Below are 27,227 nucleotides of genomic sequence, written 5' to 3' on the forward strand. Positions count from 1 at the left end.
GCAAATCGAGGGAAACATCTCGTGGACCGGCACATTCCTTGGGGAGGTGAAAAGTCGCCGACGTTGATCAAGGGCCGAATTTAATGAGCCGCTATAAATGCTCAGTATTATCAAAACCCTCCTATCCAACTAAGGAGTCGGACAGCATGGTTTTGAGGGGCTATTGTAGGGCCCGACAACAGATGGACCAGACCCACCTGTTCACAGGAAGACTTAAGGCCCAAGCCGAAGAAGATAGTAGTCCAAGTCCAATAACGCAAAGCATCCATGTGCCAGAGAGGCCGCCGAGGAGGGTATAGCCCTCGGCTGGCCCAGAACTACACTAAGGAAAGGGGCAAAAGTGGCATAGGGATAATCTTGTAAGAAATCTGAAATATCTAGGAAAAGCTGTCCATACTACCTGTCCTAGACAGAGCTTTGCCTCTCACAGAGTCGTGTTCCTTTAGCCTACTTAACCACTCCCCAACAACTCAGGTCTAAAACTGATGGGACAAGTATCAGTCTTGAAAGGGTCGACCCTACACGTGGACGAAGGAAATTGAACGCATGCGAGTATAAAAGAAAAAATATGTAACCTAAAAAAGGGGCCTCGAGTCCTACGGAAAAAGGGGAGGTGCTTCAAAGGAAAAGAAATTGGAACCATGCATAAATATATTAAGAAATCCACAGCCGGGTAAACACGACCTAGCCTTTCGATCCCACTCTCTACAAATGATATTGTATGGGCCCATTTACGTGCGAACCCAACCCAACTGCGGTTCCACGCAAATCGTGTGCTTACACATATATATATATATATATATTTTTTTTTTTTTTTATAAACCTAATATATAAAATTGATAATGTATAAAAGATCATCCCCTCTCCCAAAAAAAAAAAGAAGAAAAGAAAAGAAAAGAAAAAGAAGAAGAAGAATTCGCATGCGTCGTGGCTTAATGCTATTTACAGTCACTATCGAACTATTTTTGTCTCATTCCCAAGCTATAGTATGCAATTAAGAGCAATTACATCAGGTTGTGTAAACTTGTGCAAAATAGAAAAAGGTAGTCTTTTTACATATTTTGGCTCAAAAAACACCCACATCAGTTGGGGAAAAATTGTGCATTTATGCATAATTGCTACAGTAACCGTGCATATATGCACGGCTACTGTAGCATTTGCATATCATATTTTAGTATTTTTTTTTTCTCTCTCACCCTCTCTTCTTCTCTCTATCCCCTCTGACTCTCACCTCTTTCGTTTTCTCAATCAGATCAAAACGGCGAAATACACTCTCAGCTCTCTCTTTCTCTCATCTCATTCCTCTAGCTTCCACGATTGCCGATCGCCACCAATCTCTCGTTGCCGATCAACATCAAACCACACGCCGCCTTATCAAATTGCCACTGATCACTCTCCCCTCACTCTCCGTTTTTCTCATTTGATCAAGATCAAACCATTGCCGCCGATTAACTCGCTGATCAAGATCAAACCACTACTGCACGAAGCTTGATCAAATCGTCACCGGTCAACTCACTGATTTCTCGTTGTTTGATCAGTGGGTTTCGGGTTGGGTGGGTTTCTGATCTTGGGTTGGTTTAATCTTGAGTGGTTTGCCGATTGGGTAGTGATGATGATGTTGGTTGTGATGGGTTGACGGAGAAGAGGAAGGAAAAAGATTCTAAAAAAAAAAAAAAGAAGAAGAATAAGAAGAAGGAGAAGACAGAGAGGCGGAGATAGAGATAAGGATTGTGTGAAGAAGAAGTGGGTGTATTCAGAGGAAAAAAGAGGGTTAGGTGGGAAATAATAAAAAAATTGAGGGAAAATATTATTTTAATAAAAAAAGTGTGTATAATAGATAAACTGATGTGGGTGTTTTGTAAAAGTGATAGTATAAAATAAAAAAAGTAGATTTTTTGTGTAAAATAGACGGAATATTTTGCACCGACTGATGTAATTGCTCTTAACTTGTCAATTTGTCACATCAAACAACTAAAAGAAGAAGATAACAGTAATACTACTTACTATACCAATAACCAAGTCAAAAGTGTCAACAGTTTGTGTCACACTCTAATAATAGATGATATAATTAGAATATTTTTATAAGAATTTAGGACATGATTGGTACATGTGTTTAAATATATGTTTTTAGTTTTTAAAAAATATTATATGTATTTTTATATATATTTTTTACTCACACGTCTTTTCAAAAATTACAAATAACGTTATTAAAATAACATTATCAAACCGGCCCTTATTTATACTGTATTTAATACCACTAGGTGAGTTGAATAGAATAATACCTCCCAATGCCTTAAGTGCGCGATGAGGACTTGAGTTCCGAGACGAGAAAAAGTGATGCGGTCTCTATGTATTAATATTTCTAATCAAATCAAAAACAAAACAAACATTGTTATCTAATTAATTTAATAATAGGACAACTAAAATTAAAATACTGTCATATTTAATTAACAAAAAAGGAAAAAAGACAGTATAAGATAAGACAAGGCCCATTATATATTATAAAAATTAAAAAAAGAAAAAAGAGAGAGAGAGTCTCTACACATTCTGAAAAGACAGGTGCATGAACACGCAGCAGTGTAGAGCGTTGACACGTAAGCAGAAAGAAAACCTGTACACGCTATAAAAGGCAATACCGCAATAGACCACATAACCCAAACTAAAATTAGCTATTTATAAAGAGAAAAAAAAAAGGCAGAAGCGAAATTCTCTTCAAAAAAAAAGAAAAAAAAAAGCAGAAGCGAATTTTGTATATTCCATAACGTATTAGGGAAAAACTTAAAAAAAATGCGCCAACAGGTTACGTCACTTGAAGCACACGGTTTTGATTCTCCCACAACAGAAAGTGCTTTTTCTTCTTCTTCTTCTATTTCCTCATCTTCTTCAGCCAGTGATCGGAGATTGAAAGCTCTCGCAAGACACTTTGTAGACTCATCGCCTGTGCCTGTGATGGATTCTCATTCTCAGAACCCTAACGACACCGTTTCTCCCTCTCCCACCTCTTCTGCCTTCCATGCCGATTCCGTCTTCGCTCACCTCGTTCGCGCTCCCGAAGATCCTATCCTCGGCGTAATCTCTCTCTCTCTCTCTCTCTCTACTCTACTCTCTGTTTTATCTATCTGATAAGGATAATTTTGATTTTTCGGCATCATCACTATCTGTGTATATGTATGTTGGTAGATACGTGTTAGCCTCTGTTTGGTTGCAGAGAAAACTGAGAGAAAAAAGAAAATATGATTTCTCTGCGATTCGTTTTATTTATTTATTTTATTTATTTTTGTGATTGAAATTGTTCGTTGTTGTTGTAAAGGATGTTGATCACGAACGCAAAAGATGGCGAGATCTCTAAAAATTTATTGAGTTTATTTCGCTGCTCTGTATTTTTCTCAGCATCCAAACAGAGCGTCAACGATATTATTATGTGATCCGACTGATCCGAGTGAAAAATAATTATTATTATTATTTGACTGTCGAATTTTAAATGGTTGATATTATTGTTGTTGTTTATTCGTATTGATAATTGTAATAATTATATGTATCATTGTTTGAAAATTAGGTCACTGTTGCATATAACAAAGATCCAAGCCCGATTAAGCTGAACTTGGGCGTTGGTGCTTATCGAACTGAGGTGAGTCTTTTTTCCTTTTCATGGACGTGAAATTCAATTACAATTGTTGAAAATTTGTTATATAATGATAAATTATCAATCTTATAAAAAAAAAAAATAATAATGATAAATTATCAATGGTCTCAAAAGTCTTAAACTAGTAGGAATAAGTGAATTTAATCGCTTAATCAATATCTTGACATTTCTCCTCATGTGGGCCCAGACTCTCCTATGATCGGTGGGGTCCAACTCATGGGATATTGGTTTCTCAAAAAAAAAAAAAAAAAAAAAACTCATGGGATTTTGAACCTTTTAAATGAGAGATAGCCCAAAAATTGGTTTGAATTTGAGATCGCCTGCACTAGTACCATAATGAATACCGATTGTTCTAAAAGCTTAAGGTGATAGGAAATAATGAATTTAATTACACTTAATCAGTGGTCTTAGGACAATTTTTAATAAACCATTTTCAGAAAGTTGCACCCCACTTAATCAATGGTCTTAGGAAATAGAAAAAGTTGTCATAACATTAATTGAATTTTTTTTCCTATAAAAACTTTCCTAAAATAGTTCACTAACAAATGCCCTTAGGTATTCATTAACTATTTCCATTAATAAGATATGGAAGGTGAGAGGCAGATTATTTATTTGCCAAGTGTGATTGGCTGCAAATTTGGCTTAATTGATTGTATGTCGCAAACAGCTTAAGAGGAATTTGATTGTGCTGAAATGTCTTTATATCTGTTTTCTGAGCTAGTAGTTTCAATGGCATAACAGGAAGGAAAACCTCTTGTTCTGAATGTAGTGAGGCAAGCAGAGCAGCAGCTTGTTAATGACAGGTAAATTTATGTTTATGGTTATCATTGTGATCTTAACCCTGTAGTTTGTGCAAACTAGTGACTGAATTCCAATTTACATGATAACCAGGTCACGTGTGAAGGAGTATCTTCCTATTGTTGGACTTGCTGAGTACAACAAATTGAGTGCTAAGCTTATTCTTGGCGCTGACAGGTGCATTAGCCCATTGTTTTATGTGATAAATTAGAGCTAGTAGTGTCTGATTACACATTGTATGGAATATCAGGATGTTCGATTTAAGAGGTTTGGTTCTTTGCCTGATTGCTTACCCTTCTGTTTTTTTGGCAATGGATACAGCCCTGCTATTCAAGAGAACAGGGTTACCACTGTTCAATGCTTGTCTGGTACAGGCTCTTTGAGAGTTGGAGGTGAATTTTTGGCTAGACACTATCATCAAGTAAATTTCTAACTCTTATTACTTATCAAAAAAAAGAAGAAGTAAATTTCAAACTCATTGAATTGTCTTTTTGGTTTTAAATTGATAATTATGTGACATCATAAACCTTGCCACCTATCTTTTTCTGCAGCTTACAATATACATTCCCCTGCCAACGTGGGGAAACCACCCAAAAATATTCACTCTGGCAGGTCTATCTGTGAAAACATACCGCTACTATGATCCAGCAACACGTGGACTGGACTTCCAAGGTTTGGAACTATCTACTGTGCTAGTTGTTAATTGATGCTCTTAAATGCATATTGCTATTCATGTAGATTTGATCTATATACGTACATGAGAAATATCATCAGGTGATATTCTTAATTATTTTTCCTTATGTTTCTTGTATTTTGTTTTTATCTTATGATCTCCTCCCTTTAATTTTGTATTTCTTTCTTAACTTAAGTTGTTTATATTAGAGTAGTTATGTTTCTCTTGCGTATGTAACTCACAAAGAACGTAATAATTTTTTGGCTCTTTCTCATGTTATGTGTTACTTTATTATGGCTAACAGGCCTCCTAGAAGACCTTGGTTCTGCCCCATCTGGAGCTATAGTGCTCCTTCATGCATGTGCACACAACCCCACCGGTGTTGATCCAACCATTCAGCAGTGGGAGCAGATCAGGCAGCTGATGAGATCAAAAGCATTATTGCCATTCTTTGACAGTGCTTATCAGGTAGGTAACTGTGTTTGCAACAAATGCAGCAAGCATTTTATTTATTTATTATTTATTATAAAGTTTCCCATGCACCCAATGGGTCTTGAATCCCATGACTGCACCCTCCACCTAGCATTTGCAAGGGGAGGAGGTGCTAGTTGAGCTAGAGCTCATTGGCAGCAAGTAATTTCCCTATCACTATAATTCAAGTGCTTATTCTAGTTTAACTCCATTCCATTCTTGTGAACTCAAATTATTCTTTCTGGTGTCATAGGGTTTTGCAAGTGGGAGTCTGGATGCAGACGCACAGCCTGTTCGTATGTTTGTTGCAGATGGTGGTGAATGCCTTGTTGCTCAGAGTTATGCCAAGAACATGGGACTCTATGGGGAACGTGTTGGTGCCTTGAGCATAGTAAGACTCTTACTTCCACTCAATTAATGTTTGTTTAGGGGGGGGAGGGGGCAGTTCTTACCTTAATGGTTCAATATCGTAAGGATGAGTAGGTTGATTTGTATATCCATATAAATTATATGTTCATAACTTTGTATTTTCTTTTATTCTTCTGTGCATCTTGCATATTACTAATGGCCTGTTTGGAAGTTTAGAGAGGAAGGAGAGTAGAGGGAAGTAGAGGGGAGGAGAGTAGTGGGGAGGAGAGTAGAGGGGAATGATTCCCCTCCACCTTGTTTGGATGTTTTTAAAATTAGTAAGGGGGAAGGGAGTAATTAGCTCTTCCCCTTGTTTGGATGTTTTAAAAATTAAGATGGAGAGGAGAGGAAATGATTAAAGTAGACAAATTTAGCCCTATTTGAAAATGGACAAATGGATGTTTTGGAGTAATTTTTTTTTAATTAAGAAATGGTAAATTAGGGAATTCATTTGGTCAATAATTTATCTACTCTACTGTCCCTCCAAATCTCTCCAATTTGGAGGAATTAAAAATGAGGGGTTAGAGGTAGTTGAAACCCCTCCAAACCCCTCTCCCTCCTTCCTTAAAAAACTTTCAAACAAGGTATAAATGTGAATGGATTTTTTTTTTTTTTGGCTGGTGTTAATGTTTTTATAACTTCAAAATGTGACTTTAAATCATGTTTTCAGCTATATATCACGGAACACACTGTAAAACAAGTTTTTGCCTTTTTTTATCCACCTCTTCCATCTCTCTGATTATTTTTGTCTCGACCTTATATTTGATTATAGGTCTGCAAGTCAGCTGATGTTGCGAGCAGGGTTGAGAGCCAGCTGAAACTTGTGATCAGACCCATGTATTCAAGCCCACCCATTCATGGTGCATCTATTGTTGCTACAATCCTCAAGGACAGGTAGTCATTCTAAAGCTTGACAAGATGCCTGGCTATAGCACAATTAGTCAAGGGAGGAGTAACTTAAGTATTGGGATTTTTCTTTTCTTGTTTTACATTTTCTGAAAAGAAAAAAAAAAAAAAAAAAAAAAAAAGAACTGATATCAAACTGACCAAATCAAGTGATAAAGTTTGTGGTGGCTTCCACTATTTATTTTATTCAATGAGAAAAAAGGAGATCCTAACAATAGACAGCATGCGTGATGAATTTCCTTCACTTGTGGAGTTCTTATTTTGTTCTGTTGCATCACAGGAACTTGTACACTGAGTGGACCATTGAGTTAAAGGCAATGGCTGACCGTATTATCAGCATGCGTCAACAACTTTTTGATGCCTTACGTGCTAGAGGTCAGCATTTTTTTTTTTTAGTTTACTGTTTTCTGATGCTCTTAAACTCATTTCTTGTCCTTCAATAGTAGCATAAAATTTGTTTTTATTCTTTTTAACCCATACTTATTGGGTTTGTGTTGGTCTTGAGTGTGCTAAAGTCTGTGAACAAGTATAGATTGATCCAATCTCTATCTCTCTCTCCCCCCTCTTCCTTTGGCCTCTGGTTTAGGCATTGGTGTGCATAACATGAATGCATGTTTGCCTTTTAATTGTGTGATAAAAAGTGTACATAATATAGGCATTCATGTTGCTTATTTATTCGGCAGGTACACCTGGGGACTGGAGTCACATTATTAAGCAGATTGGTATGTTTACTTTTACGGGATTGAACTCAGAACAAGTGGCTTTCATGACTAGGGAGTACCATATATACATGACATCTGATGGGTAAGAAGCTTTTTCCTGACTTTATTAATATACAGGTGTAGTTTTTTTTAATAAAAGAAATTCCTGTCTTGAGGATATCCGTGACTCTTATAACTGTGGCTTAATATTGTGACCATGCATTAGTCCATGTGACATTTTTAATTATGTTTATTAATTTTATGCACTTGCTTGAATCCATGTTACATTGTTCATGGTGTTTATGATGTCATCTAGATTTTGAAGTACTAATCTTTTCCTGCAATCCTTGCTTCCTAGGCATCACAATTGTAATTTAAGAATATGCATGAAAGTGTTACTTTGGCAAATTCATGGCAATGTGGTTGATTACAGTAAGAAGCAATTTTGGTGTTTGATATTCTATCCTCATGTTGAATAGATTTGTTTTGCTAAATGAAATACCATCCTCACCTATAATCTATGCACTTATCTTTCAATTATCCTCAAAGCCTTACTTGGAAGCTCTTGAGGACACATTGCTAAAATATAGTCGGCATAAATGTATCCACCACACAGTTAATCCCCCCAAATACAAGATTATGTGCCTCTTTTTAAAATGTTACAGTAGATAATAAAATTGCTAAGGCTTGAGAAGGAATAAAATCTTTAGTATTATAGATTTAAAAATAGAAATCCAAACATGTGTCAAGTGTCTCTGCTGAAAACACAGTAGTTTTCTTTTTCCTGCCTAAGTTGAGGGTTTTTTTTGGCTGAAAACACAGTACTCTCATTTTGTCATAATGGTGATCCAGTTTGGATAGACGCATGAAAAATATTACTTTTCAAATCCAAAGCCTTGGGACGAAGTTTAGAAGCATGATTAAGCATTTGCGTGAAACAATACATTCTTATGAGACAAAACAATTGTCAACTCTGATTACTAAGTCCTTGCTTTCTGTCAAATATGCAGGAGGATTAGCATGGCAGGTCTGAGCTCCAGGACAGTCCCTCATCTTGCAGATGCTATTCATGCAGCTGTTACTAGTTTTGCCTGATTTTGTTGCTGGCAACATTTTTCTATTGGGACTGTAAGGCCTTCCCATTTCGATGGACTCGTCCCCTTTACTATTTTGTTGTAATAATTGGCCCCCCAACTATTGAGAGTTTAAAGATATAGCCCTCAACCATTGAGAGTTTAAAGATAAAGCGTTTTGTTAAGTGGAGGAATATTTCAAAAGATTTGCTTTTAAGCTGAGAATTTTATTGCAACTTAAATTTTATAGCGCTCAACGTTGCTTCTAGAAAAGTATTTCTTTAATCCTCTATTACTTTTGACAACATTGGAAGAAAAAGATGAGAAAGATTAGTTTGACATATAAGGTCAAAATTTCTTCCAATCTGGTTTGGAGGAAAATTCCTCAAACCTACTACGTGATGATTTATAAATTATCCGTGTGTACTTTTATTTACATAAATTATCTAAATGATTTTATATACAATCATGGATTTAACTTGGGAAAAAAAGTTATTCATGTTTATTTATTTAATCAATTATCTTCTCAGTATATGTATAATCAATTAGTCAAGCCCACCTTTGAGGCGTCATTTATAAACAAACTAGGTTTAAATGTAATAATATATTCTTGGACAAGTTTATATCAATTATATGTATGTATATTTCTATTTATAATTGTAGGTACATTTTCTATTTATAAAATAAACTTTAATAAAAACTTGATATTGGATTTTCTGAACTTTATATTGTGTGTAAGGCATAAAAGGCTATTGATTTTAATTTGGTTGATATAAATATTCCAGATTGTGGTAAAGTTTATATATAACTCGTACAAATATAAGGTTAGTAGGTTAAAAGTTAGAATCACATTTCCTCTCCCTCTTGGGTGATTACCAAATGCGGTTTGTAGTTTTATGATAAGAAAACCGCACATACCGCACCCTCTCTATATATTAATATATTAACCCTAGGTTTTTTTTTTTTTTTTTTTTTTTAAAGTTTGATAATCCTAGCAAGTGTTGACAGAAAAACTAGGTTTAAAACTTAGCCCAAAACAAAGAGAAAAATTAGTTTTGGACCAGGTAGAAAAAGCCTAAAATTTGAAAAATATACCGACTTCAAATTGTTTAAACCGCATCTTATACACTACACCACATATATGACCACAAAAATAAAGTACAATGCAGTTATGATTTTGGCTAAACTCAAAACCACACCGCACTAAATGGCCCAAAACCACAGCGCACCACATACAGCCCTCTCCCCGTGTGTGTTTGATTTTTGTAAGTTCATGCATCCTGAGATCTAACTAGTAAATCCAATTAAGTTGAAAGCATAATAGTGCAAATGTGTTCCATGCACTTTCAACTTTTTAGGTGAACAAGTTTAAAATATACATTTTTTAATAAATTCAGATTTAAAATGGGTATACTCCTTACTCAAACTTGTCTTTTCTCATTCTTAAGGACTAAAATAAACTAGATGGGCCGAAATGAACAAGAATAAACAGAAGAAATGGACCGAATACTACTTTTCAGCTTTTGACAAAAAATTGTAATGCTGAAATCCCGGGTTACCTAAATTGTAACAAATGTCGTTTGAAGAGTGAACAGTTGTTTTGTTTCACGAAGAAGGAAAAAAAAAAAAAAAAAACCCTAACATAGCGGAAGCTTGTTTGCGGGAAAGTGATACGAGTATGATGCATCATCTTCTAATGGAGTTTCCCTGTTGTGATTATGAGGCAAGGGTCTGTTTGCAAAATAAGGTAACATAATTTGGAAAGAATACACTTGTACGATCTTCTGTAAATTAATTAAATCGAGATCCAGCAATGAAACAGCAAAAGAGAGAGAGAGAGAGAGGACTATGTATATATTAACTTCAAATTATGACAGCAATAAGGCTTTTTAGCTATAGAACGAACCGCTATCTGCAACCCTTCAACAGATAAGAAGAGGGACTTGAGAAGCTTAAAGCATTTGAGGATCTGCCATTTTCGGTTCCCTTTGCAGGTGTTCCACATTCACTGAAGTCAAGGATGCGACACTCCGTCTGCAAACATTTCAAAAAATCTATTCAGCAGATTTCTTGATATCTATCAGGGAGTCTATTACTGGTAGATAAAAGGGATTATTTTCTTCATGACCATTTTCCATAATGTTTTGAGTTATTGTAGGCCTATTTTCTTCATAACCATTTTCCATATTGTTTTTATTATTACTATAGATGGCAGGCTTATTTGCCTCAAGTGAATGGGCCATTGTTGTCTCAACTCTGTGGATATATCATATATATATATATATATATATATTTTTTTTTTTTTTCTTGAAAAAGAAAAACTTGAGCAAAAATGGTCATACCAAAACATTTGGAGCCAAATGGGAACGGTTTCCCAGAGGATCATGTGGCATATGACTGTTCTCTCGGTCCAGATTCCCCTGGCTGATGGATTTTCCCTTTAGTAATGTTTTTGGAGTTTCATTTCCCAAAACCTCCTGGGCATTGGCATATGCAGCAGCACTCTGCTCACTTATCTGTTTCATCAACCCAATGGCATCATAGCTTCTATCCCCTGGGCTCATAAAATACCCTATATCCTGGAAATTATTTGCAAGTATTAATAAAGAACCATAGAGTATATCAAACACATACAGAAAATACTATTCAACCAAAACTTGTAATACCTCGATTGTAATGTCAGTATCAACCCTTGGGCCAGGTAGAAAAGAGTTTATGAACCATGGGGATTTCCATGCTGAAGGGGATTCAATACTTCTTTTAAATGGAGTTCCTCCAAACCTGAAAACACCATCAGCAAAGCAACCACAGTCAGAAACAATCATGGTCAATCTTCAATGATCAGCAAGAAATCAGCAGGGGACACTAAGCTCAAAGCTCAGTGTCACAAGAAATCAGGCACAAGAACATTCAGGCTGCTGGTAATATAAAATTTTCACATAAAATTTCTACTTGCATATGAAAAAAAGTTCTTGATGCAAGGGCAGGTTCAATGGTTGACAAATGCTAAAGGAAGAATGTCGCTGATTTCACAGGCTAAAGCTTTCAATACCGCCATCATTCCCAGCATTATCACCAATAGTCTCTCAAAGCAAACACTAGAGCAATAATATGGAAAATGATAACAAAAGGAAAAGTGGCTGAATCTTACATGCCAAAGGTTTCAAAACTGGCATCATTCCCAGCATTATCACCTCTATTCTCGAGGGGAACTGACAAAGAAGCAGATTGTAGGCATGTAACTGCAACTGAATGACTTTCATGTTTCTTCCCACAAACAGTAGGGGAGCTAACAGGTGCGCATGGATTTCCAAATGATGATTTGTTAGGAATTCCTTGATTTGATGCAGCCCCCAAGCTCCTAGATTGTTGATTTCTTGGAGTTCCAGCACTTGAACCTAATAATGCTCTGTCTGCTTTGGACCCAACTTGATCGGGAGAATGTAATAGCAGATTGTTCATGTCGTGTTCAACAAGCACTCCAGAAGACTGCTGAACCAGAAATAGGTAAAAATTAGTGAGAGAGAGAGAGAGAAAACACACACAGGTAAACATAATGACTCTATTGAACAAACTTCAGTTTTATCCACCAATCCCCTCCGTGACACTGATAATATAAAATTGGTGGGTTGGCAATTAAAGGAAAAATGATAAAGCTGTACTAAACATGAAAAATCCAAATTTCAAGAAAAGAAGAATCAACAAATTAATCAAAAAGGAGAATAATAATACAATTTTTTTGGAAGCCCAACATTATAATCAACACCATGAAGACAGTCAATATCACACTTGGAAGTTACATACTAGCTAATTAGCTAGAGCCTACCACATCTTAATTTGACAGATTTATACCAAAGTAAAAGGGGTCTTAACTAATTTCTTCATTCGTAGAAAACCAATGCTCAAAAAATTCAAAAACGAAAAAAGAACTCACAATGTGGGCAGCTCCTTCATCCCCCTCTTCAAAGGCATGATCAAGATTTTCTTTATCATCAATGGAAGTTCCAGAATTCCTCTTACGGTTAGATGATGGAGAGAGCAAAGGTGCTTTTTGGGTCCCATTGTCAGCAAACATAACATCTAGACGTGAAAAATCTCGGGTCAAACTAGACGTCATGTCAATCTCAAGTTTTTTGTCAATTCTTCTATCTGACAATGGAGATAATAAGTCACGATGCCGTTTCTTCAATATGGATGGTGTACCTGTGAAAGTTTTAGCAGCACTTTTCAGCACAGCATCGGGACTATCATCACGAGATGGAGAATCCCACAACCTAAATGGGGTAAGGCAGTTCATAGAAGACATCATAAGCTGGCGGATTCCAAGTGGACTATATTCTTGCTGCTGCATGTCACTACCAGACTGTACCAGATCACAGCTGAAAAATGGAATATCCAAGCTTGGGAAACGAGGAGGTTCATAACATAGAGCTCCAACATCCTGCTGTTCTGTATGTACATGTGATCCTTCACCCAGAGAAGGGCAAGTATGGTTTATGTCTAATCCTGAACCAAAAGAATTTACAGGGACTAATTTTGAAGGTTCCTTTACAAAATCTGGTTGTTCTTGCAATCCTGTGTTCTTTGTACCATTATTGCAAGGGGAATTGGGAGAGTCCTTGGTATAGACAAAGCCATCATGAGCACTAATGACAAACTCTTGTTCTTGAGTTTCAAATAACTGGTTGGGTTCATCACTGTATATAAGTGTATCACCATCAACAGATATAAGTGACGGTGCAGGCACAAACTGCTGAGAGCACGAAGTTCCGATTATATCAGACCTAGGAGGACAATATGATTGTGAAGCTGAAGTTGCAACAGTTTCAGATATCATACCATTTGATGATTGACAGCGAAATGAATCTATGCCTCCAACTGAGGCAACCATATTTGAGCCTTTTGTGAGATTTCCAGTGAAAAAATTACCATCATTCATTGCCTCTGAAAATAGGACTCTACAACACTCATCATCAGGTATCAACATGTGCTCTGCTTTATTATAGGAACCCATAGCCATATATCCCATTGAAGTAGAAGCTTGGCAAGGAACATTCACTATTTCATGGCTTTCATTAGTACTTATACAATGAGTTTGCAACTGTGATGAGTCCTGCCCCAATTCCAGTGACGAGATATTTGGTAACCCATGTACATTAAATTTGTTTTCCCTGCTCACAGAAGCTCCAGCATCATGCGAGAAATTTTGCTCAAGCAATTTGTCAGGGCAACCAGCTTCACAAGAAATATCTGGCATTGAAAAAGCAACATCTTCCAGAGATGTGTAATATTGTTCAGAACATGATAATGGACTGGAGTTTTGCTCCTTTGCCAAACCAGATTCTTGAGTCAATGGGAGTTCCTCTATGTTATGTAAAACTGCATTGGCCATTTCACTTGCAGACTGAAAGCAACCTGCAACAGTTGAATCTTGACTGCATTCTGAAATTTCCTCACCTTCTATCCCTTTGAGCCCACTATCATCTCCACTACTCTGCATCCTTGAAGAAGATGAAAGCATGGATTGATTTCTATGTCCAACATGAGGAAGGACTGGGTAGTGAGTTAGTAAACCTGATGCTAGATAAGAATCCAATTTCTTTTTGACAGAACTGTTCCAGTGATTTTTAATAGCATTGTCTGTCCTGTTGACCACATGAACACAGATATATCAAAACACAAGATGATTGCAAGTATCAAATGCCAGTCAAATCAGCAGATTGTTATAGCATAAAACTCAACATGGAACAAAAGATGCAAGAAATAGAGCATATTAGGAACAGAAAAATACCTAGGAACACTAAAATAAAGAAAAAAATGGAAAGGTGCAGCCTCTTATACAACTAACTATATTTACCTTCCAGGCAAGAACTTTGTTAGCTCTGCCCATCGGTTCCCATAGATCTGATGAGCGCGAATCAAAGCCAGTTCCTCTTCTTGGGTCCATGCCTCTTTGTTAATAGAAGGATTAAGATGATTGTGCCACCTGTAATTGGTATCAATTTACATGAGTATACATGCACCATACAGTTGCTGGGACACAAAATACAATTTCTAGTTGAAGAGTAAAATTATAACCATCTGTTTGCCACAGACTTTTTTGTTCAGCTTTTAGCTTATTTGCTTATGTACAATTTTTTAAAACCTCACTTTTTTTAGGTACAAGTATACTTTAGGCATACCTTTCCCGACATTGCTTACCAATACGTCCAGGTAAATGCTGAGCAATGGTCGACCATTTTTTTGGACCATACTTCTTCACCAATTCAATAATAACTTCATCCTCCTATTTACATTTACAAAAGTAACCAGTAAGGTCATGTTAAACCATAAAAAGCACGTTTTTATGTAGTCAACGGCAATGCAACTTTGGTGAAATGCAGAGAGGGAATTGACAGAAAACCAGAACCAGCTATTGTAGGTCACCTCTTTAGACCATGGACCTTTGACAAGCTCTGGATTCAAGACCTTCTGCCACCTGTGAAGGCATTGTACGTCGGTACGGTCCTTAAAACACTCCGCTGCAAAGAGAAATTTTACAATTAAAGAATATGAAACATTATGATAAGTCAAAAGTACCACCAATTAAAAAATTGGAGCACTGGCTGAAGGGTTTGGTCATATGTAACAGATATCAAACAAAAAGTGACTTTCAAAATTTAGGCAATCAAAGAACAATGCTAATGCTAAAGATGGTTTGGGGCTCAAAAGTAGTACCAACTAGGAAATGATAGTAAATTGGCTGAAATAAACATTCTCCCCATTTGTTGGTCCAAACTCCCCCTTGGGGGGTGCAATACAGGATTTTTAACTTTGTTTTTTAATGGGAGGTAGAGAGGAGAGTTGGAGACAATGTTTGAACTTAGGACCTCTTACTATGATACCATGATAAATTACTAATTGTCCCAAAAGCTTAAGAAGTAAGGAAATGGAGAAATTAATCATTATTCTATCATTTAATAATTATTCTTAATATGGTTTTTTGTTCAATTATGTTCACAATTTTCCATAAGGCTTCTATCTTGACTTTGTCTGCCATAAATTAGGGGGAGGGGGAGGTGGCATAAACATTTTGTCCATGATACCCACCAAAAGGAAGGAATAAGAAATTCATATAACACAAATTGATAGTGAGAAGAGAAAGTTATCTGGAACAATTTCCAGACGTAAAAGCTTGAGCAGGACTCAAATTTGCCTTAAATTTCATTGAACTTATATAGAGTAGGCAAGAAAACCTAACCAACAAATAGAAGTGTTAGTTTTGAAAAGATTCCTCCCTTGTTGGGTAATCTAGTGTCCACTGTTTGAAATTGCAAATTAAAGTTATTGTTTCCTTTGCTAATATCCAATAATAGCCATATTTGTTCTTGTAAAAATTAATTAACCAGAACATTATCATGGGCCTGAAAAACTCTAGGCCATCTATACAGCTACTCATTGTCTCATATAGTGTGTAAATTAATCAGTAACCAATAGCTCATAAATCTATAATATACAAAATATATGCAAATCTATACAGCAAAATGTTTGAAGAACTTAAGAGGGCATATATACAAAGAAAATAAATAAATAAATAACTAAAAGCACAAGGAAAAAATAAATGCTTAAGTATAATGATTCCCATAATTTGTTATAAAATAAGCTTCCAAAGATAAACACACTGGTAACACGCAATAATACCTATTTTTTTCCAGTTCTTTCCTTTAAAACGCTGAACGGCCTTCTGCAAAATCTCATCCTAAAACACAAGGAAAATTTATGCATTCACATACCCAGAATATAACAAAAAATATAATGTTATACAACTAAACAATTATAATCATCACAGAAGCACAACAATGAATTAAGAACTTGTTATATTAATTCCATTAATATAGCAGCAACAGTGAAAAGTAGTAAAACAAAATAGACTTTACCTCTTCAGGTGTCCATTGTCCTTTGGTAGAACGCCTTGTAGGACCACTAGTCCTCCTAAAAAAGATTAATATAATGTTAAGAAAAATTCAGTTGCTATATTGTCTATTCCTCAATCAGAGCATAGATAATCCCTGATATGAGTAAAATTGAGATAGCATCTTTGAATTTGTTGTACTAGGAAGCAAGGTTTCCAAAATAAAAATATCACTAAAGAAAAGAGTTCCTCAATAAGTCAATCTGATGTTAAATTTTGTTGTTTGTAGTTCTATAAAAACACAAAAAATTTAGAGAAACTGTCTCTCAACAACTTCATTTTTTACATCACTGGCATAATACACTAGAGAAAATCCCAATATTGCATGAATTCAACGACATTAACTCTATCTCTATGAGAAAAGGTGTTAAGCACCAATTAAAATGTGTTTCAGTTAAAGTTATGAAGCAAGCACCAAAATGAACTTGAGACAGCTTAGCCCTTATCGATTGGTTGAAAAGGGTTCCAAGATATAAATAAGAGGAAGAATAATGGCTACATTTTGAGATTACACCTAAAGATGAAAAAACCAAACAGGCTATTAAATTACCCTTGTAAAGCTCGCATTTTCTGGCTAGCATCCCCGAGCCCATCTTGGGTGGTAGAGATTTTCCGATCACCTTCCATAGTTTCTTGACAAATAGGTAAAGCTACATACCCCAATTCCAACACGACAACAACTATCTCCAGAATATTCTCTCCAAATCATTATCTTCTACCTACGCAGAGGCAGTAGCTACCTTTTTGCACAGAAAAAACAGAAATCATAAAATTAATAACCCAATTGTAAAATTGATAGTAAGAACAAAGCATTAGAAAGAGTTAAATCACCGATCCAAAGCTAAAATTAAACACTAAAATCAGTAGCAGCCAATCGATCATCGCGAACTAAAACTAAAATTCATAATCTCATATAATGATTTTTTTAACAAACAATTAAAACAAAAAAAGCTTCATATATAAAAAATAGTTGTCCATGATATTTACAATTCCTCGGCTCAGCGAGTTCAAATGGCGATCTTGCTCAGAATAATTTGCTAATTACACGACATTTTTAGAGAGAGAGAGAGAGAGAGATCGGTAACTTAAAATTGAGCTAAATAAGATTCAAAACACGAAGAATTTACACAAAGAAACATGAAACAACATAGTAGAAATCAAAACCTGTGCTATGCTTCCGACAAAACATTGAACATGTCTCAAAAAAACAAAAACATAAAATCCATCGAACTCAAGTACGGTAAAATTATCATAAATTCGAAACTTAGGTTACAGATCAAACAAAAATTCCATCAGATCAAACCTAAAAAAAAAAACACAAACACTCACCAAAGTAAATTTAAACTGATAAAAAAAAAAGTAGTTTAGGTTAAAAGCAAAGGCACAGTGAGAGAGTGAGAGTGAGAAAAACTCACCGAACTGAGCTTCAGAATCAGAAAGCGAAGCGTAGAGAATCAATTTGTTGGGAGAGGAAGTCGGTGATGGGATCAAAACGGTGCGCATTTGAAGATCCAAGTGAGCGATTTGGGGAAAAAAGAAAAGAAGAAGAAGAAGAAGAAGCTCTCTCAGTTTTGGTAACCAAAAAAAAAAAAAAACTCGATCTGCTAAATGCCTTTTTTTTTTTTTTAGAGAGAGAAAGAGAAGAGAGAGAAAGAGAGAGAGTGAAACGGTCTGGTGCTCTATTCATTCAAACATAAAGGGGCGGACTCTTGGACTTTCAAACCCTATAGGCTAAACCTCGAGCAAGTTTTGCTTATTTGGACGGTTACGATCTCGACACGTGGACTATTCTATTCTGATTTCTTGCTGGGTCTTTTTTTTTAAAAAGTTCAACGGACAAATTAATTTTTTCTCTTTTTCTTTTTCAATTTTTTTATTTTCTTTTTTAACCCGCTTGCTAAAAGTAATAATTCGAAATATGGCACGGGTGCTTTTGACCTTTATTTTCATATTAGTGACTTCACCGACAATAACTAGGGAGTTTTTGAAATTTTATTTTTACTTTTTATTTTTAATCTTTAGAAACAAACACACACAATAAATAGAGAAATTCCCATAAAAATAAATAAATCGATAAATTTCATAATTTTTTAATTGATTTTTTTTTTAATTGTGAGTGATAGGAAAAAAATTTGTTAGTTGAAGAATATCAATTATGGAATTTGAAGGAAAAAAAAATTGTGAATGTACCATTTAGATAAGGACCCCACCATAAATAAGCCAATAATGCAATTACCCACCGGCTTGACTACCTACGAGTTTGAGTACTCTTTTGAAAAAAATATTTGGTCCTGAATAATAAATTGCAGTCAATTTAGTTTTCCAAACGAAGTAAGGGATTTGAAATCTTTTAGGGCTGTTTGGTAGTGTATTTTAAAAAACAGTTTTCAATATTTAAATAACATTACATGTATTTCTACACACTTTTTCACCCATACATATTTTTAAAAAATACAAACAACATTACTATAACAAGTTAACAACATTACTATACGGGAATTTAAATTTGTCTTAATATTTAATATTTTTTTAAAATCACCTGGGAACGCTCGATGAGATACAACAAACATAAATAAGATTTTATATGACAAACTAGGAATTTTAAAATTTTAGTAGTTCAACCCTATTATTGGCGGGATTAAATAATTCTGTGTTGGTAGTTGTATTTTGGACATCCCAAAGTAATTGACTAGCCTCAGTTTCATTGTTGTAGTATTAATAAATAATTGAAAACAAAGTCACTATAATAAGAATTAAGGAAATATGATCAATTTTAATTTTAGAAAAATTATTATTATTATTATTATTATTATATATGCATGCTACACAAGTGTAGAGTTTATTTTAAATAGGTATGACCCCAGGTTCAAAAAAAAAGTGTGCCAAGCCCAAAACAAATGAGCTTAAGCAATTGTATTATTCTATATATATATAGAACTTTACAAACGCATCTTCAAGTAATCAATTGTGCAAGCAAACAAAAGATCTTTTGTACATGTGCCTTCAAAACATTAGATGATTCCCAATCAAACAGAAAGAATCCACAAAAGTCACCTTCTTATCTCAATGACACACTGTTATTTTATTTATCTTTACTCTTTCTTCCACTTCAACAAAAAAAAAAAAAAAAAAAAGGTTGAGTTTGATAATTAGAATGAAGAAGAGGCCCCTTTGAAGATGAGGAAGTTGATAGTTTCTAGTGAATAATATATGAAAGTTCCTTTGAGATGGGTAAGAAGCAACTGAAGCTTGTGCCCACCACACATTGCCACCCAGGGCCATACATTTTGTCAAACTCCTATAGAGAAAATAAGAAAGAAATAAACAAAGTTAAGGAAAACAATGAAGGAAATATTAGATAACATAAGCATTTTACCTTCTTTATGTAGGCAGCAATACTTTTGCAATCATAGACTTCATAGAGATCAAGAGCTTGGGAAGCAAAAGCCATTGCTTGAGCTTGCATCTCCAATGACATGTCTGTATCTATTACTACAGCTTTTCCTTCCAACATATCTGTGTCTCTCTCACAGGATCTAAGTCAAGCTAAAGAAATTAACCTAGCAATGATTTGATCTTTTATATCTCCTCCAAAAGTGAGATGAACATATATATATATATATATATATATATGATATATCTCTTGCTTTCCCAACCTTCATCACTTCCAACTATAAGGAACAATTTAATGTACCATAGAGAACTTTTTTTTTTTTTTGGTAAACACCATAGAGAACTTTCCTTTCTTGGATCCTTGCCTTTATTTCAGTCTTCATTGTAACTCACCCCCATTTCCCCCCTCCTTGGCTTAATTACACTATAAACCTCAAAATTGAATTTTTGTCTCAAATCAAAATTTTATTTTAATTTTATAGAGATTATAAAAATATGTTGCTAACCCCACAGTTCGAACTATTTTTTCTTTAGATCTGTACTTTGTGCATGAGGAGGTACCAATTCAGCTACAAGGTCTTTGACAATTACATTAATGTTCAACCCATTATTTAAAAATAAAAAATAAATATAAACCTTTAATGAGTTCCTATCAAATAAATGTAATAGAAATTCATGTAATTTCATACAAAAAAGAAATCTATTGTGTAAATCACAGATGTTATTTTGACACGTTGATGATTGGAAAACAATTTATACTTTCATAAATCTTAATACATAGGCATGGCTTAATGAAAATTATTGTTTTTTGGGTTGTTTACATGAAATATCAGATGGTGTTCATATGAATTTTTAGAACTTTGTCTGTTTGGTAATGTTGTTCTAGTAATATTATATATATTTTTTGAAAATATGTGTAGGTAAAAAAATGTATAAAAATAAATATAATGTTGTTGAAACACTAAAAATTATTGTTCAAAATACACTACCAATAATCCTACTTCCAACATGGTTTCTCAGTGACAGAGTCAAAGATTTTAGCGTAAATGACAACTGGACAGGACTAAATAAAATGTCGGTAACAAATTTATCACAACAAAGTATACTCTATTAGGTTTGGCCGTTTCTGGTGGGGTCAAGGGGCAACTTTGGTCAACCTTTTGGCTCCACCCTTGGGTTTCTACTATTGTTAGGGAACAGAGACTTACCAAGGGTCCAAATTATTATTATGTGAAACAATTAGGGTACATTTCATCTCTTGTATTGGGAGTGGGATACACCGAAAAGTCATATAAAAAAACGGTTGGTTGTGTAGTGTAGTTAGTTCAATAAGTGAATTTTTTGCTGTAGAATTTGATGGTAAAAATCAATCATCGTAAAAGCAAGCATCATAGATTTAGTGAAAGTATAATGGACTTATTTGCAAAGAGAAATGTTATGTCCACAACATTTTCACAACAAATTTTAAGTGGTAGGTTGTTATTAATTGTTACTGATAGGTAAAAAAGTAATTTCAATAGTAGGTTTAAATTAGAACCAGTAATAACTTAACACCTCTAATTTATTGTGAAAATATTGTAAATATAATACTCCTCATTTGTAAAAGGTGAAGACCAACTTACAACAAAAATAAAATTACTTTAGGATACTTTGTTAAAATTGGCAAGCTAGGATTTATTTTATGGTAATCCTCATTTTCTCTTCCCTATAAGAGGGGAAACATCCTATTATCTAGAGATCTTCAAGTGTAAGAAAAAGCTTTTAAATAATTTAATTGAAAATCAAAATAAAGACACAAGCCTTATATCTCTTCAAATTTAAGGAAAAATGTTTATTCTTTGGATGATAGAGTCCATAAATGGATAAAAGATTTTCCTTGTCAAAAAGATGAATGATAAAAATTTATGAGAATAAGTTTTAACGTCACAAAGAACTATGGAGTAAGGAGAAGGCAATATTTATAATTAAGTAGCTATTGTAATGAAAATACTCAAATTCTTAAAATGCCAGGTACAAATTATCTCAAGGATAAATAGGAAGAGATAAATTCAAGTCTATCATTTCCAAGCCATAAATAAAGAATATATATATATATATATATATTGAGAAATGAGGGTGTCCAGATTTTTTCAATTATTTGATTATTCTCTTGAATGTATGCAGTCTCCTCATCCCACATGCATCGAATTATTACAGGGAGTAATCCCATAGATTTAGCCTCATGATGCTGGCAAGAAGTTTTGAACTCAAAATCTCATATATGTATCTCTTGGGATATTTTTAATTTCCTTGTATATAACCTTTATAGTTAGCATTCTCATGGTCATTGGAGTTGAGATCAATAGATGTAGGTGGTGGAATACTCCTTTTCCAAAAACTAATGCTTATGAAGAGTCACATCTATTATTTCTGAATAGTATTGTTTAGAGTTTTCAAAATAAAAATCTGCCAATTCCATAGCACTAAGAAAAGATTGTTTAGCTTTATCCTAATATATATAATAGGCCTTGTAACAAGCACCTTTGAAGCCATTAATTTGAGAATGGCATCGCGGTCATGATGTGAAGATTCTTGGTTGGAATCCTTTGAACACCGCATTCACATTGTTTAGGATTCATAGATTCCCGTATAAATATTAATTTTTTTTAGCTACTTGTTTAGGAATTCTTCATGATAGTTCTTGCTAAGATAATACACAAGAAAAGTGTTAGAGCTTTGAAGAAATTCACCTTCGAAAATATAATTTGCAATGTTGTTGTACCTTTAAATAATCTCTTCAATAATTTTTTACTGTTTTCAAAAAAATTTTAAAAGTTTTATTATATGTTCTAATAATAAAGTATTCAGCTACAATACGAATAAAAAACTTTTTATTGCTAATTAATTGACTAAAAATTATTTTACAAATATAACATAATCACATTCATTTGGTTTAATTTTACTAGAATTATATCAACACATTAATTATTCTTTTTGATGCTTTTTGTAAGGTCACAGTTTGACTCCCAAACCCAAAAGATGGATGAACTTAGACCCAAAGAGCCCAGTACAATAAATTTGTAGAGAGTAGGTTGGAAAACTGGGCTTTATTGAGTTAGACAACAAGTAAAGTGGATCCGGATGACAAGAAAATGAAGATAGACTAGTTTAATCAAAAGAAAATCGTCCTCGGCACAATCCGAGGAGATCAGTTCTTATATATTTCTTCTCAAATTTAATTACAAGTTCAACTCTTGATTGCTACAATATTTTTCTCTCAATTTCTCGATCCCTTCCCTTCAAGGTCTTCCTTCTGTTTTATACTATCTTCCTTCTTTCATCTCTACCCTCCATGTGTAGGGTAGATTGCTAGTGTTGATTTTTATCCCATCAGCACATTCCTGAAGTTTCTGGTAGTAGCTGTAAGGCTAAAAATTACTGTTCAGGTATCACCACTACATTAATGCAGCCAGTTGGTTAGGTGCAGAGCATTCAATGCGGTAGTAGCAACTTTCTCTTTAAATATTTTATGCTTATCCATGTCAATAGAATCTCCTGGAACGTTGCCCTAGATAGTAGACCACCCCTTCGGACCTTGGCTTTAATCAGCCAAGGAGGCATTTGTCCTTAGACCACCTTCATGGACCCTTATGATCAAAACTAACCTCTTCACTTACAAACACGGACTCTCCTGATGATGTTCACCCCTTCTCGGACTACTTCACATCCTCGGATTGAGCCTCCGGCCCAATATATACATAGATATATATTGCTAGGCCCAACACCCCTACAATAGCCCCTTGAAATTCTCCTCTTTGGCTCATTGGGAAGAAAGGAGGATTTCAATGTCATTACAATGACCTCGTATCTTATCACACATCATCTCTGTCTGTGCAGGTATCTTTTTACGCGCCTTCATTAAATTCTTGCGGCTCCATGTTCTCCACGTTTTACGGCACAATGCGGATCCAACGGCTGAGGATTTTATTGGAACTCGAGTGGGAATTTTCCCGCTTGTCACTCTCTCTTTGATATAAAAACTACCTAAACACTTCATTCACCTCACTTTAGCACTCACACACTGAACTTGCGCACTTATTCAATCTACTCGTGCCCTCACAAATTTTGAAAACCTGTCCAAGGAGACTTTTCTTCTTTACGTAAGTCTTTACAAACCTTTCCATTTATTTTTCCATCTACTTTTCTTTTTTCCGTGTCTATTCCTCCTCGGTCTTCTTAGTTTCTCCCTTACTATCTTAGCACCTCCAACCCTTCTCTAAATATGGGTAGATTTACTCACTTGGTAGACTCCGCGGAGAATATAGAGAGCTTTAGAGCTCAATATAGGATTCTGCCAAGAGTGTTAATTAGGTATTGTATGGAAGGGGAATGGCACGAGAAAAGGCAAGAGGGATAAGTGGTAATCCCGATGATTGCCTTTATAGAAAGAGGGATGAGAATCCCTATAGGCACCATCACAAGGGATTACCTTAGGGCTCACAAATTAGCTTCCACCCAATGTGCCCCAAACATGTTTAGGATTTTAGGTAGCGTTGATGCCCTTAACAAGAAAATGGGTTTAGGTCTTACCCATCATGACGTTAATTGGATTTACAACCTCCATCACCTAAAAGGGCAGGGGTATTACCTAAAATCTAGGTACCCCGAAATTAGGCTCAACCAATGCCTCCCCGATTCCAACAAAGGCCTAAATAAAGACTTCGTGATCATATCAGGAGAGTGACACGATGGCCTCCCCTACTCGACGAGAGAGAGGACACCAGGTGGGGCTTTAGGTTTAGGTTGATTATTTCAAAGTCATCCCTTTTTCATTTTCTTTTGTTTGTGTTTGTATATGAGTTTTCCTTTGATTCGTGCTGTTTTGTGTTGATGATTTTTTTTTTTTTTTTCTAATGGTTTTGCAGATAAGAAAGCTGTTGTTCCCAACTTCAGTCTTGTCAACCAGCCGAGCTTGGACAAGATACTGAAGTCCGAAGTGTTTGTTCATAGTGACGTTCAGCTCAGAGCGGCGCACCTAATCCTCGGCTACACCCCCATCTCCAAAAGTTCCAGGCACCAAAGTATGTAATCAAAGCAAAAGATTCGCGCCTGCACCGGATAAGTGTTGCTATCCCGAGTTTCCTCGCTGCCGACCCCATCCCAGAAGGCATACCCAAAGTAACCCTGCCACTGCAATATACAACCGGAGAGGCCACATCTTCCCATCCTGCTATCAAGGAAGAAGAAGAAGAAAAAGAGGAAGAAGTAGTTGAAGTGTCTGACTTTGAGGATGAGTTTGCCATCTTCAACCAGCTCCCATCTCTAGAGCCTCAGGTCGGCAATTCTAGTCACCTTCCTTTGGTCTAAGCCAGCAGCACCCAAGAAGACACCATCTTTCCCGTAGCAATGGGGATTCAGCGCAAGTTGAAATCAACTCTCCAAGAGCTGCTGGAGTCCCGACTTGGGGGGAATGCGCCAGGGAAGGCAACCCAGACCAGGCATCCCACCCCCCCACCCACCCAACATCTTCGATCTGATCCCGCCAACCATAAAAGGAAGAGGGAGCAAAAGGGCAAAGAGGTGGTGGAGATAGGAAAAAGCCACCCCTCTCAGGAAGTTGAGCCCTAGAAAGGGGCCAAACAAGCCAAAGTGGGGCAGACAGGGGTTGATAACAGAAGTGATTCTCAAGTCAAAGCTCCGTCCTGGACCTCCACTCCAATGCTGGATGGAGCTCCTCTGCCCGCTAATGCCTCTATCAGGGACTTCCAATAAGGGAAAGCCGGCTACGTGGCCGATGCAGTGGAGCAAGCAATACTGCTCCCTGAGGACATGGCCAATCTAAGGTCCATGAGGAGGCACAAGGTCTTCCTCAGTCTGAAGAGGGACCTCGCGATGGTAAATCCTTCAATTATCCTTCTCTTCTTCTTTTTTTCTTTTTTCTTTTTTAAATGTTGCAACTTTCCTCCTCTTTCTTCCTTTTACTGCTTCCCTCTCTTTTTTTACCATGTTTCTTTCCTCGGCAGACCATTCAAGCCATATTCCGAGCAGAGGAGATAACAAATTTCTGCCACCGACAGATGAAAGAGGAAGAAGGAAGGCGCATTGCAGTCGTGGAGGCCTTTAATATGGCCAATAAAAGAATAAACGAGCTGAAGAATAAACTAACCGAGGCAGAAAGGGACAAAAAGAATGCTAAAGCTGCCTTGGACAATGCTGAGAGGTAGGCTGAAGGTCAGCGAGTGTTACTTCGTCAAGCCGAGGACCAGCTGGCTGCCTCCAAAGAACGAATCATCACCCTAAAGAAGAAGCTGGAGGAGGCCGAGAAGGCAAGAGACTAAACTGAGCAAGACGGCTATGATGTGAGGGTGGCAGAGACCAAAGAAACTCTAAAGGCTGAAGTCTCAGGGGTATGTAGAAACTACTGCCTCCAGGCGTGGAATGAGGCCCTTAACCAAGCTGGGGTTGAGGCCTCTTCTGCACTTAAGAGAGCAGAGAGTGTATACTACCCTCCTGCTATCCGCACACCAGGCTCATCCAGTTCCAAGGTTGACACCTCCCCCAAGGTGGTAGAACTTAGGCAGGGCAACTAGGCCAAGGTCCCTCCTTCCTCTAACAGCGTGGGGTTGCTGAAAAAGAAGCTAATGCTAACGAGGGAGTGGCCCCTAATGCCACCAAGCCCCCAATTGTTCCTCAAGATCCACTTAAAGAGAAATATGTGCCCTCTACAATGGAGATAGTTCTAGCAACTCTCACATTGCTTGCCAAGGGTGATCTCAAAAGTAAAGACTCAGGATCTTCAGAGGCAGCACTCTCCCAATCTGCCAAGGCCCCACCAAAAGAGAATATTGTAATAAAAAAGAAGTAGTTTAAAGTAATAGTTTTTAGTTAGTTAGTTAGGTTTTTTTTTTTTTTTTTTTTTTTTTTTTTACTGTTGTTCTTATTTCCAGAACTTGTAATTCAGTTTGATCTTTTGTAAGCAATTTTCCTTTTTCTAAGGCTTAGATCAATGATAATTATAAGTTTTTCCTTCATATTTGTGATATTGATATTAATCCTAACATAGTTTTTGTTTTATTTAAAACTTAACTAACATGGAAAAGAAATATAGCTTCATTTAGTTATCTGAATAAGTGGTAGCATAGTTACTGCACCCCAAATAATTGGCAACAGAACAAGTTAAACCTACTAAATCCATAATCTCAACAAAGTGTAACCTTAACCTTAAAAACAT

General features: G+C 35.8%; 2 protein-coding genes and 1 pseudogene across 4 annotated transcripts; 1 reads left to right on the plus strand and 2 right to left on the minus strand.

Annotated features, from left to right (window-relative positions):
• Window positions 1–2,657: 2,657 nt before the first annotated feature.
• Window positions 2,658–8,930, plus strand: LOC126708046 (aspartate aminotransferase, cytoplasmic). Its single transcript, XM_050407870.1, has 12 exons — window positions 2,658–3,069; window positions 3,557–3,628; window positions 4,385–4,446; window positions 4,535–4,618; window positions 4,763–4,862; window positions 4,993–5,113; window positions 5,419–5,582; window positions 5,839–5,976; window positions 6,766–6,887; window positions 7,180–7,274; window positions 7,583–7,703; window positions 8,611–8,930. Exons 1-12 carry the CDS (start codon window positions 2,788–2,790, stop codon window positions 8,693–8,695), a joined length of 1,446 nt encoding a protein of 481 aa, XP_050263827.1. The 5' UTR covers window positions 2,658–2,787; the 3' UTR covers window positions 8,696–8,930.
• Window positions 8,931–10,359: 1,429 nt separating this feature from the next.
• Window positions 10,360–18,253, minus strand: LOC126707934 (transcription factor MYB3R-1-like). Of its 3 annotated transcripts, none has more exons than XM_050407681.1 (12): window positions 18,040–18,253; window positions 17,175–17,364; window positions 16,590–16,644; window positions 16,354–16,411; window positions 15,100–15,194; window positions 14,856–14,959; window positions 14,531–14,659; window positions 12,608–14,318; window positions 11,825–12,162; window positions 11,340–11,454; window positions 11,016–11,252; window positions 10,360–10,707 (listed from the first exon to the last, which is right to left on the minus strand). In XM_050407681.1, the coding sequence occupies exons 2-12, from the start codon at window positions 17,249–17,251 to the stop codon at window positions 10,582–10,584; spliced, it is 3,045 nt and encodes a 1,014-aa protein (XP_050263638.1). In that variant the 5' UTR covers window positions 17,252–17,364; window positions 18,040–18,253; the 3' UTR covers window positions 10,360–10,581. The 3 variants fall into 3 exon arrangements, with proteins under 3 accessions (XP_050263638.1, XP_050263637.1, XP_050263636.1); XM_050407680.1 differs by having other exon boundaries at window positions 11,825–12,165; window positions 17,175–17,360; window positions 18,040–18,252; XM_050407679.1 differs by having other exon boundaries at window positions 11,825–12,165; window positions 18,040–18,252.
• A 1,376-nt stretch (window positions 18,254–19,629) lies between these two features.
• LOC126709474 (uncharacterized) lies at window positions 19,630–20,201 on the minus strand (annotated as a pseudogene).
• Between the last annotated feature and the right edge of the window lie 7,026 nt (window positions 20,202–27,227).

The sequence above is a fragment of the Quercus robur genome, chromosome 12 (assembly GCF_932294415.1).
Source record: "Quercus robur chromosome 12, dhQueRobu3.1, whole genome shotgun sequence".
Taxonomy (NCBI): domain Eukaryota; kingdom Viridiplantae; phylum Streptophyta; class Magnoliopsida; order Fagales; family Fagaceae; genus Quercus; species Quercus robur.